This window comes from Furipterus horrens, unplaced genomic scaffold, assembly GCF_987537825.1.
Source record: "Furipterus horrens unplaced genomic scaffold, mFurHor1.1.pri manual_scaffold_5, whole genome shotgun sequence".
Taxonomy (NCBI): domain Eukaryota; kingdom Metazoa; phylum Chordata; class Mammalia; order Chiroptera; family Furipteridae; genus Furipterus; species Furipterus horrens.
In genome coordinates, this window is record NW_028327175.1 from 141397538 (window position 1) to 141416434 (window position 18897).

The following is an 18897-nucleotide window of genomic DNA, read 5'->3' on the forward strand; positions in this document are numbered from 1 at the left end:
AAATCAAATGCTGTAAAAATGATCATTGAAAAGTGCCCTAGGAAGGCACCGTGAGGCTTAGAAATCAATACACTGTCTACCGGTACACCTAGCATAGCCAGTTTTTCCTTTGGCATCAGAATAGGTCACTGTTTCTTTGGTTAAGATTCTGCTAAAGTAGTATTTGGGAGCCATGATGTATGCAAAACATGTACTTTTATTGGAGCTTGGTAAGATTCTCAAGCTCTGAGAAGCATGTGGAAATTGAGACTGGCTTGGGGAGCTACAGAGTCCTGTTCCTTTTCTCACCATCAGTCCTGACACAGACTCTAATCGAGTGGAATGTGGGCAGAATCATGGGCACCACTTAAATTGTGAATTTCTTCTTGCATATCTTTTCTTTTGGCACATAAATTTGAAATCAAGTAAACTGAATGTTAAACGCACCTAGAGATGTGACGCCATGCCATTTCATTATTGAATATTTAAAAAATCAAGTATTTCTTTGCATGTATAGAATTAATCGGCACTCTGTCATTCTGTCCTCTAGCATTTCCGTGGTTTGGCATGGATATCGGTGGAACACTGGTTAAGTTGGTCTACTTTGAACCGAAGGATATCACCGCTGAAGAGGAACAAGAGGAAGTGGAGAACCTGAAGAGCATCAGGAAGTATTTGACTTCTAACACTGCTTATGGGAAAACTGGTATCCGAGATGTCCACCTGGAACTGAAAAACTTGACCATGTGTGGGCGCAAAGGGAACCTGCACTTTATCCGCTTCCCCACCTGTGCTATGCACCTGTTCATTCAGATGGGCAGTGAAAAGAACTTCTCCAGCCTTCACACCACTCTCTGTGCCACAGGAGGCGGGGCTTTCAAGTTCGAAGAGGACTTCAGAATGGTATGTGGGTTTGTCCTTGTTAAATCAACAAAACCACCTCTTAGAGAAAGAAAGAAAGAAAACCTCTCATATGTCTATAAGTGTGGCATTGCATACTGAAGAACTAGGCTACTACTAGCCTTGGGGTTTTGGCCAAGTTTGCTTCACTTCTCTGCCTCAGTTTCCTCATCTGTATGAATAGGTACTACTTCATAGGATTGTTACATGAAAGATTAAATGAGATAATATGTACCTGGCATTTATTAATGCTCAATAAGTATTAGCTATCATCGTCACTTGTTTTAATTATTGCTGCACAGCACACTAAAGACAAATGTTATAAAACTCCCTTCTGAAGTATTTTAGTTTTCCAAAAACACTACCATTTCTTGAAAAGCATATTCATTGTGCCAGTTTCCTAGGTGTATAGACTGACGCCCACAAGAAAGACTCTCTGTTAGTCATACTAAAAATTATTACTTCTGTCTACCCATTTGCACTGTCTTATTTTATGAATGCCATTCAGAAGATTTACTCACAAAAATGAACTCTTTGATATTATTGTGTTGCTGAAGCAAACACTGTCCTGGAACTAATGTAATCCAGTCTTGTCATAAAGTCTATCATTAATGAATAAATTAATGAGTCAATGCGTTATTAAGCTGTAAGTGAAAATTGTATTTGTATCATCAAAGCTAACATCGTTTATCTTATTAATTATACTAAGTAGCTCCTACTGAGAAGCCCTGTCCTAGTACTCTACGTGACACTGATTATAGTCAGACTTTGGCTTCTTTTTTCTGTGTCCCCTTTCCCTTCCCAGCAGTAGAATTTGACGCTGCCACCTACTTAAATGATTCATGGGATCTTTTTCTCATCAAAGAGGCCCAATGATCAAAGAGTTTTGAAACTGAGATGGTTGAGATCCAGGAAATGAAAATTAAACTTGAGTTCATAATCGAAAAAGCACTGAACCTGAATTCTAGTCCTATGTCTTCATTTAACTAGTTAGGTGACTTTGGGTAAGATATGTCCCTTCTGTGGGCCTCAGTTTCATCATCTGATTTTTAGTACGTCAGAACTAGGAGTGACCTCTGGAGAACAGGAAGAGTAACATTCTTGTGCTATATGGATAAGAAAACTAAAGTTAAAGAGAGACAAAGAGGTCCTAGGAATGCCCCCTAGGTAAGAACTAGGGTAGCACCTCAATTCTGATTCAGACAGAAGGAATGCTGACCCAGCCCCAGTGCTGTGAGCTCCCTAGTTGCAGACATTCTACTGTCCGTCTGTCCTGGGGAGCCCAGAGTGAACCAAGGTAACCTGGAACATTTATGCAACATCCATTAATGCCTCCATCCCTCCTCTGGGGTAATGTGTGTTCAGGGAGGAAGTTACTCAATATATGTCGGCCATGAGCAAGTGTGTTTCTCAAGGTTCTGAACTGGGAAAGGTCATATATTATTACAACCAAGGTAAAGAAGCCTCTGCTCCCTCAGACAGGCTGTTGGAGCTTAATGAATAGACTGGAGCAGGGAGCAAGTTTGAAGTACAGTCATGTGCTGCTTAATGACGGGGATATGTTCTGAGAAATGCGTCACTAGGTGATTTCATTGTTATGCAAAAACAGCATAGTGTGCACTTAACACAGATCTGTATGGTATAGCCTGCCACTATATGGGTACAAACCTGTATAGCATGTTACTAAACAAAACAACATGAAATTTAATCAAGCACAAGAGATAATTATACCATTTTGAGATGTGGTATGAAGCTGTTGCTGGCATAACACGACATACTGTTTTATAGCAAATCTGTTATTTTTATAAATGGAAAGCATACACTCTAAAATAGCAGTGAGTAGTAAATACATAAACCAAGAACATAGTTGTTTTTATCATTACAAAGTATTATGTACTGTACATAATTGTATGTGTGATACTTTTATATGACTGGCAGTGCAGTCGTTTTTTCTACACCAGCAGCACCACAAAGACGTGAGGCATGTGTTGCACTAAGACATTACCATGGCTATGATGTCACTAGGCAATAGGAATTTTTCAGCTCCATTATAATCATATGGGACCACCATCATTTATGCGGTTCCTCATTCACTGAACTGCTCAGCGACTGCTGCTTACCCCCCACCCCCCGCATAGATCTCTAAGCCCATGGGGACCTTCACCTTGGGGAGGCTACTGAAGCCTGTGCCGCCAGAGCCCCTGGGGAGGACCAGCAAGCTTTCTTCTGTGGGGGCCTTCCCCAAATCTGCTTACTTAATGAGATAGATTTAATTTATACCAGGTATCGTTTAGAATGATTGTTTCTGTGTATCAAGAAAAGTTCTACCACCTTGTTGGTAAGCTGTTCTAACTAATTCTGTTCTGTAGGGACAGCTTCAGTGGAGTCTGTTGAATGGGAAATTCAGATAGGTGGCACAAAGTCAACAGTTTTCTTCTAGCTGTTAACTTCTGTGATGAAGATGATGCCCCTTTTGGCAAACTCTCTTCGTACTTGAATAGGTTGTCTCCAAATCTCAGAAGCAGTACCCGTTTTGAATGAAGGCAAGAGAGAACAGCAAGTCTGTGGGAGATGTTTGCAGGTTGTATCACACAGGGAAAGTTATTTGAGCTCTGTGAGCCTTAACCATGGAATGAGGATAATAGTACCTCCTTACAGGGTTTTTGTGAGAATTACATGATCTAGTACAAGTGCTTGGCACGTAGTAAACAATAAATATCAGTTATTATTTTCTTAAAGAGATTTTTTAAAATGTTACATGTTATAAATTATCTTCTTTCATTGATTGGTTCATATTCTGTTGCTGATTGCTAGATGATTTTTTTTCTCTTTGTCCATGGAAAATTAGCATCAATCCAGACCTTTGGACCAGCAGTAATACCATTCTTGAGGATCATGAACTAGACTTTTGAGGATGCAAAGTGGCCACTCACTCCTAAGGCTAGCCCATAGCCAATTATTCCCCTTTACCCTTTCTATTCTGTGCCTAGGAGAATAGGAGTTTTGTCCCATATGAGCATGAAAGGACACTTGGAGGCCACCCCAGCTATTAGTAAAAGTGCCAAAATTTGTTGAGTCCCTTGTACATGCCAATCCCTCTGTAAGAATTTTACATGTTACTTTTATCATGTAATCTTCACAATAACACTATGCAGTAGGTATTATTATGCCCATTTTACAGATGAGGAAACTGAGGCTTGAGAAGTTCAGTAACAGGCCCCACATCCCCTGTTACATATTAGAGCCAGAATTCAAAGCCAGGTCTACCTAACTCCAAAGCCCAGGCCTGGGGAAAGTGGAGTTGGACGTTATGGGTTAAAGAAATTGACCCTCCACTTCCAGGCTTAACGTGCCACCCTCGGGACTTCATGTCCTGCCAAGGCAGTGTAGGGTTCCTGCTGCTTTCAGAACATTCTCACTCTCCCCACGCTGTGGGAAGCCCCTTTCTCGGCAGTGTGCTGAGTGTGTTTCCTGTGGCTGCTGTAATAAATTACCACCAACCTCGTGTCTTAAAACAACAGAAGTTTATTCAGTCATGGTTCTGGAGGCCAGAAGATCAAAATCAAGGGGTTGGCAGGAACCCTACTTTTTTCAGAGGCTCTTGGACAGATTCCATTCCTTGCCTCTTTCAGCTTCCAGTGGCTGTTGGCATTCCTTGGCCTGTGGTGCAGCCCTCCAGGCTCTGCCTTCATCCTCACATGGACCTTCTCCTCTGTGTCTGTCAAGTCTTTCCTATGTGTCACATCAGGAAACTTGTCATTGGAACCTCAACAGATAATCCAGGATGTTCCCTTCATCTCAACATCCTTAACATAATGACATCTGCAAAGACCCTTTTTCCGGATAAGGTAGCATCCTCAGGTTCTGAAAATTAAGACATGGGCATTATCTTTCAGGAGCTACCTTTCAACCCATTACACATGATAATGAGATGCTTTTTCAGCAGCAGGTCCGGCTACCATCCTCTAGCTTACACTGTGGGCAGACAGGATGCCCGGTGTCCAACCAAAGCTAATTATCAGCAAGATTTTACAGCTTGGTATTTCAGGGTGTTTCTGTACTTTTAATGTTAATAACACATTTTAAGTCCGGCTAAACGTCTCTGGTACTTCCCCTAAAGTCATGGCAGCCTTTCTCACAGGTTTCATTCCCTTACAGATCGCGGACTTGCAGCTCCATAAACTGGATGAACTGGATTGTCTGATTCGGGGCCTGCTCTACGTTGACTCTGTTGGCTTCAATGGCAAGCCAGAATGTTACTATTTTGAAAACCCCACAAATCCTGAATTGTGTCAAAAAAAGCCGTACTGCCTTGATAACCCGTACCCTATGCTGCTGGTGAACATGGGCTCAGGGGTCAGCATCCTAGCAGTATACTCCAAGGACAACTATAAAAGAGTTACAGGGACCAGGTAAACATGATTTTCACTAGGAGAACCCTTTTATACTTAAACCCAGGTCTCTTTCTTGAAGACTGGTTTATGAAAATATTAGTTATATTGAATACATTTTTAAAAGAAAACTCTTACCCTCTGTCAATCAAAAATGATATATTAGATATGTCATGAGGGTGATTTATATAAAAGTTAATAAAACACAGTCCTTGCCCTGTTGGAAACAGATCAGGTTGAGGGGTGAAGGGTCATACACATCAGAAGTTTTCCCAAAAAGTCATACATATTAAGTCCCACATGAATGGCAGGGACAAAAAGCACAGTAGAATCTGGATGGAAGAATGCTAGGGATGGTCGGAGGGCTTCTAAAGAACCCACCTTTTGGAACCACATTGGTGCCTAGCTCAGGATGAATTGCTTGAAATAATGCATCATTCCAATCAGTCAAACAAGCTGGGTTTATAAGGAATGCTTGTTACCCTCAGGTAAATGCTCCACCTGAGAAGTGGATTAGTCAGCATACCTCACAGGGAATTTTGGAATGTCATGGGCAGGAAACAGCCCTTAGCCACAGTTGAGTAGAGCGCCATGTTTTTGGTGCAAATCCAAGGGTAGGTGGGCTCAGCTTCCTCTTAATGGGGATTCAACATGAGGAAAGGATCTGGGGTCATAAATCTGAGAAATCCTGGTAGAAACCAAATTAAACAGTTTTTTTTTTGTTTTGTTTTGTTTGTTTTTTTTTTTTTACTTCTAAGACAATGATTTGGTATGAATGTTTTCCCAACTTATTGGACCACAGAACCCATTTCTGGGGGAATAACTTAAAGAACTAGTGCCACGCAGAATGTGGTTTGGAACATGGTATTGAAACCCTTGTCTCTGACAAATGATGATATCATGTGACTTCTCTGGGCCTCAGTATCCTCATTTGTGTCATGAATGGTCTGTAGTACTATTCACCCATTAGGATGACAGTACTGCTTTCTACTGTACTGGCATGACTTGTGATGGGTCTGTATAAAACAGTGGTTCACCGCTGGGGAAAGGAAGATTTATCCCCCCAGGGAATTTTGGCATTTTCTAGAGACATTTTTTTAGTTGTCACAGATGGAAGTGGGGTACTACTTGCAACTCATAGCTAGAGGTTAGGGAGTCCCACCCCCTACAACAACAACAAAAAATTACTAAGACCTGAAAGTCAGTAGTACTGGTGATGAGAAACCCTGGCTTACACACACACACACACACACTCTCTCTCTTTCTCTCTCTCTCTCTCTCTCTCTCATTGAATCCTGCTTGTGTCCAGAACATAGACTTTGTTGTGTAAGTTAATTGCCACCAAACATACATTTTCTCACTGAGAACACAGAACTAAGCCTACTTGCCCACACAAGAATCACAGCTGACCCCATGGCCTCATTAGGGCTGTCAGGAGTATCAGACAAATGAATATTTCAATGGAGCTGGTTTTATATTAGAGAGTGATCTTCTGATAAAGGTACCATTTTTAATTGGTAGAGCTAATCCCAAGGTAACAGCAAACTAAACATTTTTCACAATTAGAGATATTTATAATTTTGTTGATCAACACTCAAATTTACGAATTCCGTCGGCAGCCGTCCGTCTCGAGAGACGATGGTGTAGCTTCTTAAGAGTCTATCTGCACCGCCGAGAATGGCTGTGCAGTCCGACTCGGGAGTGACACGGTATCTGTCTCCTCCCGTGTTGAATCGACATCTTATGATGACGCTGGAGTGTCCTCTCCAGTGAAGCTGAAGCTACAGAGCCTGGGCAGGGCTTAGACTTAGAGCTTCCAGGGATTTGGGTCACCTTGAATAGCTGCTAATGAACTAATTGGGGGTGTTTGGCTTCTATTCCATGTGTAATAATGCCTATAAATTTTAGTTATTGGTAAATACCCATTAATGACCAGTGCTTTGTTATCATCAACAACCCCATCGTCCAAGCTTAGCTACAAGCTCCCGGTCACCAGGAGTTGTGGAAATGTGCTGCAGGGGACTGAATGTGAAAAGAGGCCTTTCAGGGGCTGCCGTGGGTGGGGGAGGGGAACAAGACATCATTCTGGGTCCCAGATCCTCCTTGTTCAACCAGGGTTGTCCTGCCAAAGTTGCTGTTTGATCCAAGGTAGAAAACCATTGATATAAAGTATTATGGTCAGCAGTGAGCATCAGTGTGTGGAACACACTTTGGGAATCACAGATCTAAGCACATGGCTTAAGTTTCAAGTTTTGCTACTGTTGTGAACTCATAGCTTAACCCAGGTTGTTGGTATGGTTTTATACCCTATTTCCTTATTAAGCATTTTCATTTTAAGAAGCCATGTCATTGCAGAATATCAGGTTTCTTTTAAACATGATTTCTAATGCTTCGCTTCAGTCTTATGGGTAATTTTATTGCATCCTAGATTGGGTAGCAACATTTATTTTCTATTGACACAACTCCAATTTTACTATCGGAGTCAAGGAAAAAGATAAGACTTTACAACTAACATTGTTAGAACGTGTGGTCTGTTAAAAGAGGAATATAAAAATTTTTGAAACTTCAGACAGTTACAGTAATCTTATCTCATTGGGAATCTATTTTAAGGACACAAGCAGTCAGTAATTGAAGGTTTCTTCTTCTCCCTAAAATCCCTCACTATAAGGTTGTTGGGTTTTTTTTTTTAAGATCATATTTAATAACTTTCTGGCAATATGTTCTGTCTCTCCTTTTCTGAGGGTCTTCTGTGTGTCTGCTGAAACAAACATGTGTCTGATCATGAGAAAGAGAATCACTTGATTAAATAATCAAGTTAACAGGCTGGGGATATTAATAAAGTGCTCTTCTGCGACTGTGCATTCTTTCCTCCTGTCTGCAGGTGCCAGCTGCGCAAATGCATGCTTGCTTTCCCCATTTGGCTCCGAGTCTTCGTCTGGAGTCACCTGTCATTTCTCAGTCATGCAAAGCACTTGTTCTTTTTCACTCATACCAACACATCAGTTGATGAGTTGCCTTCTTTCTAAGTCAGCCAGTATCTTCCGTTGCCTATGTTTGGAGTAGGTTGTTAAATGCCTTGATTAATACCAATTCGGCTGTTCAAAAAAAGGTTGTGTCAATGAAAGATAAAGCTAGAAATAGGAGGAAAGACTTTTAAAATACATACATAGAGAAAACAAGACAAATCCAGCTGGCTTGCAGAGCAAACGTGTTCCCATTAAAACATAGTAGCTTTATAGGGTAGACTGAAACTACCCTATAATGCAATAATTAATAAATAATAACATAAGAATACACACATATTCACAACTGTAAACCTACTTTTGCCTAACCGTGTGTGTGTGTGTGTGTGTGTGTGTGTGCGCGTGAGAGAGAGAGAGAGAGTGAGTGAGAGAGTGAGTCATTTCCCTGGTTATTTGCTGCTTTCAGACCACCCAAATAAGAACAATCATGATTTGGTCTGATTTTATAGGTGGGGAGGCTGAATGGAGCCCTTAGGTTAGTGGCTAAGTTGAAGGTCTCACAACAGAAATCAGTGAGAATCTCTCTGGTTTTGCTTTTAAATTCAGGGGCAAGTTTTCTTTGATGTTTTTTTTTTAGTCTCTGCCCTCTTTTTTTATCCAATATACCCTATAGCCCTTTTGTACCCTAGCACTTTATTTCAAGTGCCTCTTTGTTTTCCCTTTGTTTTTATCAACTTATATTAGTTGTCTTGATGTCAGCGGGGACTTGGATGGGCATATCTTTAAGTAAAATTTAAAAATAAACCTTATTGTTCCTTCAGTCTTGGAGGTGGAACATTCCTAGGCCTATGTTGCTTGCTGACTGGTTGTGAGACCTTTGAAGAAGCTCTGGAAATGGCAGCTAAAGGCGACAGCACCAATGTTGATAAGCTGGTGAAGGACATTTACGGAGGAGACTATGAACGATTTGGCCTTCAAGGATCTGCTGTAGCATCAAGGTAGAGACTAAGTAGCTAGGAACAGTAGTGATTAAACTGAAGGCAACCTCTCCACCTGTCTATTCATTTAGTTATTTTTAAAGATTTTAACCCACTATGTACAACTATCTATGGGATTGGAGCTCATATTTGATCTCCTGCCCTTTGTGAAGCACTGAGAAGTTTAACTCTTGATGCTTGTGCTTAAAATAGGGCAGCTTTGAAAGAAGGTTCTGGAAAACTGCAAAAGTTTCCTGTTTCATTTTTGTCCAGATTTCTAGCCGCATTAAGAAAAAATTTCCCCATTAATAGCCATGCTATTTTGTTCCTATTATGAAAAGACCAGCCAACCATTCATGTTGTAATCCTGTCTGCTTGTAAACCATGGCAGCAAAGTCAGGTTCTTTGAGTTTGAAAGTTATTCATACAGCTTTCCACAGTACTGTGGTGGAAGTATGGGGTCTGCCTGAGGACAGTTTTGAACACTCTCGCTAATATTTCCAACATAGCTTTGGCAACATGATGAGTAAGGAAAAGCGAGAGTCCATCAGCAAGGAAGACCTCGCCCGAGCCACACTGGTCACCATCACCAACAACATTGGTTCCATTGCTCGGATGTGTGCGTTGAATGAGGTAAGGCCTTAACCCAGGGAAAGCCATGTGTCATTTCATATCCATCACCTCTGGCAGTTAACTGTTGATCCTGACAAAACTACAACCCTTGGGAAATCTGCCCTTTGTTGTAGTCGCTCCTTGTAGAACTAGAAGAGTGTGTGGCAGGAGAGGGTGTGTTTTATTTTTAAGTAGGCACTGGATGATAATAAAACCACCCAACCATGGAAGAAACATGGTGAAATAACAGCCCATGCCTGAGCCTCTCTAACCATCAGTATTACCACGTACCTACTGAGGTGTGAGGAAAAGCTCTGTGCAGACTTGAAAATATTTGTGAGTGAAGCGTTCTACCTACAATATTTGATATTCTCTCTGCTTTCAGCTTCTTTACAGTGTTGCCTTGTGGCATGGAGTTCAAGCAGCATTGTACAGGGCTATCAAAGCACAGAGAGCTTGCTGCAGCTAAAGCCAGCCAGAGCCCCAGGCACAAGAACGGGTAGAGCTGGTCACAGACAAAACTTTGGTAACATGTTTGAAATATTGTAAATCCCCTTTGGGGAAAAAAAAAAAAAATGGAACCTTTTCCTGAAATGCAAGATGTGTAAAGTGGACTGGCTCTTACTGAGCAGTGTTAGGAAGACAAGAAGGGGGAGTTGGGCATGGAACAAGCAATAGGAGTAGTATTAAAGCATCATGGTAGCATCAGTAATAGTTTCTTTTTTATATATAATTTTAACAGAAATATGACATAAATACAGAAGAGGGCTCAAATCATCGTAAGTGTACAGCCTAATGAATTATCGCATATACACCTGTTTAGCCACCACTCAGATCAAGAAATAGAACATTATAGGTACTGCAGAAATCCTCGCTAATCCCCGCCTGGTGGAATAGCGGGGTGTTAAACAAGGTGTGAGGTAGCCTTTATGATAGGTGGGTGCTGGCCCTGCCTTTGAGCTTTGGGGTTATAAGAGAGACACCCTCCTTATCGACTAGTGTCACTGGCCTGTTGGTCAGGGCCATACTTTTTGTTAAGTCCCCCTTTCAGATGGAGATTAAATGTGAAGCTGATATTTAAATGAAAGAATACATTCCAGAGACATGCCTTTCCAAAGTCCACTTAGTCATGGGATTCACTGTAACAGAGTTGTTGTTGTTTTTTTACCTTAATCTTTAAAGAGAATTTTTCCAAGTAACCAAACAAGCCCTAAGATTAGTATGTGCATAGTTGGCTGCACTCACAGACTCTCAAAGGTCAATTCAATGGGAAAAGAGCAATCAATGCCCTTTTACCTGCTTTCCACAGAGCTTGAGTGAGCCAGCAGGATCTTTTTTTTCCAGGTATCATAATCACTAGAGAGGGAAGACAACTGATTTTATTTGTAACTTTTGATTTCAACTTCAATATCATATATTTTATAACCTAGCAAAAGTGCCTGTTGGAAAATGTTCCACACTAGCTTACGTGACTATTTCAGAGATTTCTGTAAAGTTGGAGAAATGAGAGGAATCCCACCAATCACCTCAGGCAAAAGCCCTGTTAGCTGGTGGCTTGCTAGGGCAGGCTCCCTGTGGACACGCCAGGGACTGGTGACATGACTTGTTCCCAGAGCAGTGATGCTGGCTCTTCCATCAGGGCTTTGCTCCCTGGAGTCACTGATCGGAGAACCTTTAATTTCAACTAAATCTAAAATATTTTTTACTGTGCCTCTTGGGGTGACATGAAATGCTTCTCCATCACCTAAATATTTTTTATTCATTTTATTGAAGAGAGAATGCAAACTCATAATACTGAGTTCTGAAGACACCAGAAAGGTAAATAGGGAAGTGGGTCACCATGTCCACCAGTGGGCCCTCTGTCAACCTTGCTAGAGGGAGCCATTGTTTTCAGTTTTTTTGTTTGTTTGTTTTTACTCTACATGCATGCAGTATAGGATAAATATATCCTTTCCAAAGAAGCAAGTTCTGTATAACGTTCTTTTTTAACAACAGTTTTACTGAGATATAATCACATGCCAAGCCATTCATCTTCTACATACTGTTCTACCTCTTGCTTTGGTTCTTTATCAAACTTTTAGTATGAAATTGGTGAACATACATAAAGAAGAGAGGAGTATAAAGAATCCTAATGTATCAATCAACTGAGACTCGGCAGTTAATAAGACTTTAGCATAAATGTTTCACCTCTCTGTTTTCTTCCTCCTCCTCTCTTTTTTGCTCTAATATTAGAAAGCAAATTCCAGACATTATATATTAGTCTACCCTACATACTTTAATATACACTTCAGGAAATGTTGCTTTGTGTTTCTTTACATGATAATACATCTTGAGATTACTCATATAGATATATTTAGAATTGCTTCATTTTCTTAATGGCCATATAACATCCTAACATATAGATATGCTATTCTAGATTTGATCATTTTCCTAATGATATTTAGGTTTTTCTAGGCCTTGCTATTATTTTTTAAAAATTGATTTTATACACACATATACACATGCACCATTTTGTATACATGGAATTATACCTATAGGATAAATTCCTAGAAGGGATATTGCTGAATCAAGGATGTGTTGATTGTAATTTTGACTGATGGAGAAAGTTCTAATTAACTTCCCACCAGCAGAGTATAAGTTTCTCCACGGAATGTTATCAAACCTTTTTATTTTTTTCAATCTAATAGGTAAGAAATGCTACCTTATTTTGGTTTTAATTTGTATCTTATTATAGGTGAGGCTGAGCGTTTTTTTTTATCTATTTAATAGTCGTAACTATTTCGCCTTTTGTGTGTATGTGAACTATCAATGTCAATACTGTTCATGCATTTTTCTAGAATTGTTTATCTTTTTTTCTTATTGACTTGTAGATAAATAATACATTTTATGTTATGTACTGGAAATATCTTCTGGTAATTGCTTTCCATTTGGATTTGTTCATGGGTCCCCTGGAATAAATATTTGATTTTTTAAAGTAAATATATGTCTTTTTTTTTTTTTATGGATTCTGAGTATTAACCCATTTCTACTTCAACATTATTTTTGAAAAGAATCCCCCCACATTTCTTCTAGTCTCTTTTTTTTTTCTTTTTTCTCTCTCTTTTAATTTAACATTTATATTTTTCACTTACCTGGGATTTGTTCGAAATAAGGAATGTCCACCAGCTTTTAATGCCACTTCTATTATTCCTCTGGCTTTCTACCTGAATAATGCAGGACTGGAGTTTTGAGTAAGCCCTATCTTGGACTCCCTTATTTTGGGGGAAAAGGTGAAACTTCCAAATTTAAATTGCTCTTTATTTTGAGTTTCTTATTTTGAGTGTTTTTGGCCACCTCTCAGTCTGTTACTCTTGATCGACTGAACGGAAAGTAATGGCAGCTTCCAAGGCTCCCTTCTTTTTGATATGAGTGACCTTAGCACCTGGCTCTTGAGTGAGTGGTGAGAGCCTCTGCATGACAGACAGGCCTACCTCAGTGTTGTGTGTTGTTCAGAGTACAAATCTGTATATATGACAACAAAAATATCAGTGGTTTTTTTTTGTTGTTGTTGCCATATTTTAACCCATGTATGGACCAAACAGTATATTCCACCCCATATTCTAAAAGTAGAGAATGTTGTTTCTTTTTGTTCCCAATGTTGGCACAGAGCAAACTGAGCAAATGCGTTAGAAATAACCCATACCATGGCCATTTTACTTATTTGTTGGTTATAGTAATATTTTGTAGTTGGAAGTTTGGAGGATTGAAAAAATGCACAAGCATATTTAACTGAACTTAAAACTCCAGTTATAATTTTATATATGAATGTTGGGAGCTCAATTTCCTATGAGACTTAAGGCAACCTAACATAATACTTGCAAATAGACCTAATGTCAGCCCCTGCTTCCTCCAAATAAAATCTCTTCCTCTTGTGTTGTGGAATGCACTCTGAGGTTTGCTCAACTTCATCCTGGAAATGCTGAAATAATTCCACATTTAATAAAAAAGTTTACTTGGCAGCATTTTGGGAGTACATTAATATGTGGAACATTGGGTCTTTGCTAAACGCCATTTTTTTATGCCATGGTTCAAGTATTATTTATTTATTTTCCAGAATATTGACAGAGTTGTATTTGTTGGGAATTTTCTCAGAATCAATATGGTCTCCATGAAGCTACTAGCATATGCCATGGATTTTTGGTCCAAAGGACAGCTAAAAGCTCTGTTTTTGGAACATGAGGTAAGTTGAGCTTACTCTGTGGAAGTTTTTTGGTTTGTCTAGCATATGAGTGGGTCCCTTCATTTGCATTTATTATGCAGAGGATAAAGAATAACAATATCTAAAATAGAAGCTCTCTTATCCAACAATCAGGGCTGGTATTTAGTTAATTTAAAAAGTCAGTTAAAATTCATAGTCGTTAAAAAAGATCTCCCTACTCTAGCCATTTTATTTTAACACAAATGTAAAAATGTTCATTCACTCACCAGCTTTTTGATGTCAGACCAAGACCTGTTTTTGAGCATGAGTTCTACTGATTGGAGCTCCGTAGTTGTCTCATTTTTCATAATTTTTTTTATATTATTCACCTTTTTTTGATTTGTTTCTTTAAAGTGGATCAAGAAGTTAAAGACACTTATAAAGCAATTTGGTTGTAGGATTGTAGGTTTTCCCCTCAGTCTTTCATATGTGGCACCCACCTGAAGAGCAATGTTTGTGACTAACTTTTAATCTTTGTTTTGTTTTGGTTCCAGTTAAGTTAAGATATAATTGATACATAACATTGTATAAGTTTTAGGTATAAAACATAAAGATTTGATATATGTATATATTACAAAATGATTACCACAGTAAGTTTAGTTATTCATCACTATACATTGTTACAAAGATTATTTTTCCTTATGATGAGAATTTTTAAGATTTACTCTCTCAGCAGCTTTTTGTATTAACTACGGCACCTTTTAGTTTTTTTCAATCTTCTTCAAGACTTTAACTGGATTTTTATAGGAGTGACTATTTTATACTCTTATCAGTTGAGTTGGTATGTAATTAAATTAGATTATTACACTAACAATTAAACTGTCAGAAGTAAATTTGAAGATAAACACAGCTGACTTTTTGCAAATAAACAGCTCAGCTGGTGAGAACGGAAGGGCTTAGGTTCCTAAGAGATCACCTGGTGTACCTGGACATCATCAGCCAGCCAGCCTGCTTTCAGAGGAAATGCAGAGCATCGGTTCATTTGGAGTCCCTTGATATCGAATTCTTACACTGGTGCAAGTCAGAGGTTTCTGAGAGTGAGTGAGGGACACCCTTCTCTCGCCACCCTCTACCCTCACCTTTAAATTCAGTACTGTAGAGAGCAGCTATTTATCACAGGTGGCACCTAATCACTTGTGTATATTGCAGCATAAAAAATGATGAGAGAACTGGTATCATAAATTTTAGTTGTAACAAATAACTACTGTGGTGTTTCCCTCATTGCCAAACTGAATTATTTACTTGGAAGTTGCTGATGGATTAGTAAGTTATTTAGATCTCTTTAAGCCCCTATTTTGTTTTGATTTAAGCACAAAGCAATAGGAACTTAAATATAATTAGTTAAGGCCCAATGATAGAAATTAATACTAAAGAAAGCCTTTTTTTCTTTTTTTTCTTTTTTAAGCAAGCCTAAAGCATGAAGTGGTATAATTGGTGGGGGGCGGGGAAATGGAGTGCCATAATTTTCACTTTCCTTCCCTTTTTATCTGCTTATTTATTGATTTTCCACATAAGATTTTGTTTGAAAAAGAATCACCACAGCGTTAAAAAAATAATTAAAATGAGAAATGAAAACCCTAGTTCTAGTCTAGCTAGTGTTGCCATATTTAGTGATTAAAAATACAGGACATACTTAGTTTATCTGGCACTCATCTATCTTTTATCTGGCAACCCTGAGTCCAGATTCTCTTGGGGCTCTTCATCCTAGCTTGATGCCCACATCAGTGGCCAGACCTGGTTCATGCCTGGGGCACATAAGGAAAAGAAAGAATTATAATACTAACAATGCACAGTACTTACATAGCACACACTGTGTGTCATTTTTCAAAGTACTTTACATCAGTGAACTTGTTTAATATGTATAAACAAATCCATAGCCAATAAATTTTATGGTTATTATCCCACCATGTTTCATGGCAGAGTTAAGGTTTTAAATTTCTCTTAGCTACCCGATTAGGGGGGCAGCATTCCTAGAGTTATTAAAAACAAGAGGTATTTGGCTAAGTACAGAGACAGTCATACCGTTCCCCCACTGTTTTTGTAGGGTTACTTTGGAGCTGTTGGGGCACTGTTGGAACTGTTCAAAATGACTGATGACCAGTAGAGGCGAGCCACAGATGGGACGGAGGCCTGAGAACTGCTGCTGGAGAAGGTGGAATCCACTGTGGGTCGGAAGCCAAGCCATTCATGGCAGATGTACCTGCTGGATTTGTAAATAATTTAAAATCCTTCTAGCTGATCTTTTACTCTTGAGTTTTGAGCTTATGATTCAAAATGGAAAATACAAGAGTTTTTTCTGTATATTGAATTTTTAAGAAAAACATTTTGTGCAGCGTGGCCAAACCTACCAATTTTATGCATTAACTTTGAAAAGTTGTATGATGTTTAAGAAGGACCTGAAATTTAAGTGCTGTTTATACTTCTTCTGGGGTTTACTGATCAGTGTGGTAATTTTAAATTCATTTAGTAATTACTCTAGGAGATTTTACCTTTACTTATATTTTTCATGACGTTTCATGATTTGCTGTTGGTTTCAAATGAAACTACAAATCTGGCATGTTTTACTGTGAACACTATTTTGTTTGTTTGTTTATCTTTTATTGTCTTGTTTTTTTCTGTTTGACTGTCTTAAGAAAAGAGTCTTCCCCCCTGTCTCTGTCCTTGGATGACTCCTCTTCCCCACCATACCTTCCTTTACTGTAATTGTTCATATTAATCAAGGTGCTCTCTAACTCAATACAAAGTTAAACACAAGACCTACAGCTCTCAAAAGTGCCCTCAAAGGGGAAACTCTGAAAGTGTTCGTGAATTTAAGGAACCTGACAAAAGTTGAAAATTATATGTAGTTTTGTCATATCCCTTATAAATATACAGTATCTTATTGGATTTATTATATGTTAGGTTATTATACTGAGATGTTCTATGATGAAAAGTCCTCATCCATACACAACATACGAATGGCAGCAAATCCTTATGCAAGACATTGACATTTACCAGACAAAGTCTCCCAGATTAACTGTTCACATTGGGAGATTTAGAAGTCGTGGATTGAGGTGTCAGGTAGTAATACCTTTTTGTTTTGTACATGTATATACCTAGGATCTTTGTAACAATTCATCCTAAATAATGAGTTATTTTCATTTGAAATATTTTAAACTAAAAACTGTATTTCAATCCCAGTTTCTAAAAAAAATTATGATACTGATACATATTTTTTCTTCTTAGAAGACATCATTGGGCCCTGCTGGTGTGGCTCAGTGGATTGAGTGCCAGCCTGTGAACCAGAAGGTTCTTTGGTTCGATTCCCGGTCAGGGCACATGCCTGGGTTGCAGGCTATGTCCCCAGTTAGGGGCCTGCGAGAGGCAACCAACTGATGTATCTCTCGCACATCAATGTTTCTCTCCCTCTCTTCCTCTCTCCCTTCCCCACTCTCTATAAAACTAAATAAATAAAATCTTTAAAAATATATATTAAAAAGACATCATTGTGACTGATGGGTAACTTTCAAATGTGAATCTTAGATGAACATTGAAATATATGTGACCTAACAATTTTTAACTAATTAATATTTTGAATTGAGCATATCGTTGAAAGGGATTTTGCAAGGGCAGTGCATTGCTCCATGATGAAGCTTTCCTTCTCTGCCTCTGAGCACCACCTTTAATTTCCATATCGTCAAGTCTTGAAGAAGTTGATGTTAATTGAAGTATTCACTTGTCTGGTTGAAATAAAGCCTGTTTCTGTTGCGATATTTTTAGTGTACCTGTTACTTTCATTTCCTAATCTTCATGTTCATATGATCTGCTTTTGTACCATAAAATGAATGTGTGTTGTATTTTTGCTACTCTGCATTTCATAATTTGAAGCTGTCACATGAGTATGGTAAAGTCCAAAACACTGTGTCTTCAACTGAAGCTACAGCTCTACATGGGAATTTTTTTACAAATAGTTTTCTTATTCTTATACAATTAACTTCTTATTCCCAAAATATCACTACTATATTTGGTAGCTCAAAGAGTTTCAGAATTTGGTCATCACAAATACATTTTACCAACTTCCACCAGGCTTTAAAAAATTCAAACAACTGAGATATTCTTGGAAAAAGGTAGGTGTAAAAATCTACATATTACCTATGCTAGTGCCTTTTTTAATTGTTCTTTTCCGTCATTCCTGCTCTCATCTGTCAGGGAATAGCACACCTTGGATCATGGTTCTGCAAAAGAAATCAGGGCAAGTTGGTGTGACTAAATAATTTTGTTAATTTTCTGGAATCACTTGATCTGTCATTAACAATGTTTAAAATATTGGTTTAGCTAAGGAAATAAATTATTCCGTTATACAAATATCAGTTAAATGTTGCCTACATATAGCCAGCCTGTTTCTTTTTTGCAGTGAGGGACTTGTAGCCTGAGGATTTTTACATTTACTTGAATTACAGGACATTTCCTTTGTCTCAACATCATGAGGTAACTGGGGAAGAAAGAAGAATTTTTATCTGGAGCTGTATGAAGTCAGGAATGTCAGATGGTCCAGAGCATGGCTTCTGATTACAAGACAGCTTCAATTTGGATCCAGCTCAGCCACTGGCTAGCTGTGCAGGCAAGGCGCTAACTCTCTCACTAAACCCTAGTTTAGTCACTCATAAAATGGGGCAAATAATAGTTTTTACCTCCACATTTAAAGAGATTAACACAAGGGCTGACATATAATAAATGCTTCATTAATGTTAGCCATATTGAAAAGAAAATAGATGTTTTAAACTAATGCGTTAAATCAGTGCTTTTTAGCCTTCTGGGATGTGGGGAACTTATGTTAGCCCGGAGGTACTTCACAGATC

At 38.7% G+C, this 18897-nt stretch overlaps 1 protein-coding gene across 2 annotated transcripts in view; it reads left to right on the forward strand.

The window, feature by feature from the left end:
- The window catches only part of PANK1 (pantothenate kinase 1), a 48790-nt gene extending 30979 nt beyond the window's left edge, over window positions 1-17811 (forward strand). For both annotated transcript variants that reach the window (XM_090277990.1, XM_090277991.1), the window contains exons 2-7: window positions 530-882; window positions 5038-5291; window positions 9055-9231; window positions 9720-9843; window positions 13916-14041; window positions 16104-17811. In XM_090277990.1, the coding sequence (XP_090134116.1) occupies window positions 530-882; window positions 5038-5291; window positions 9055-9231; window positions 9720-9843; window positions 13916-14041; window positions 16104-16163 (1094 nt within the window). In that variant the 3' untranslated portion in view covers window positions 16164-17811. The remainder of the gene's footprint in view (window positions 1-529; window positions 883-5037; window positions 5292-9054; window positions 9232-9719; window positions 9844-13915; window positions 14042-16103) is intronic.
- Window positions 17812-18897: the final 1086 nt, after the last annotated feature.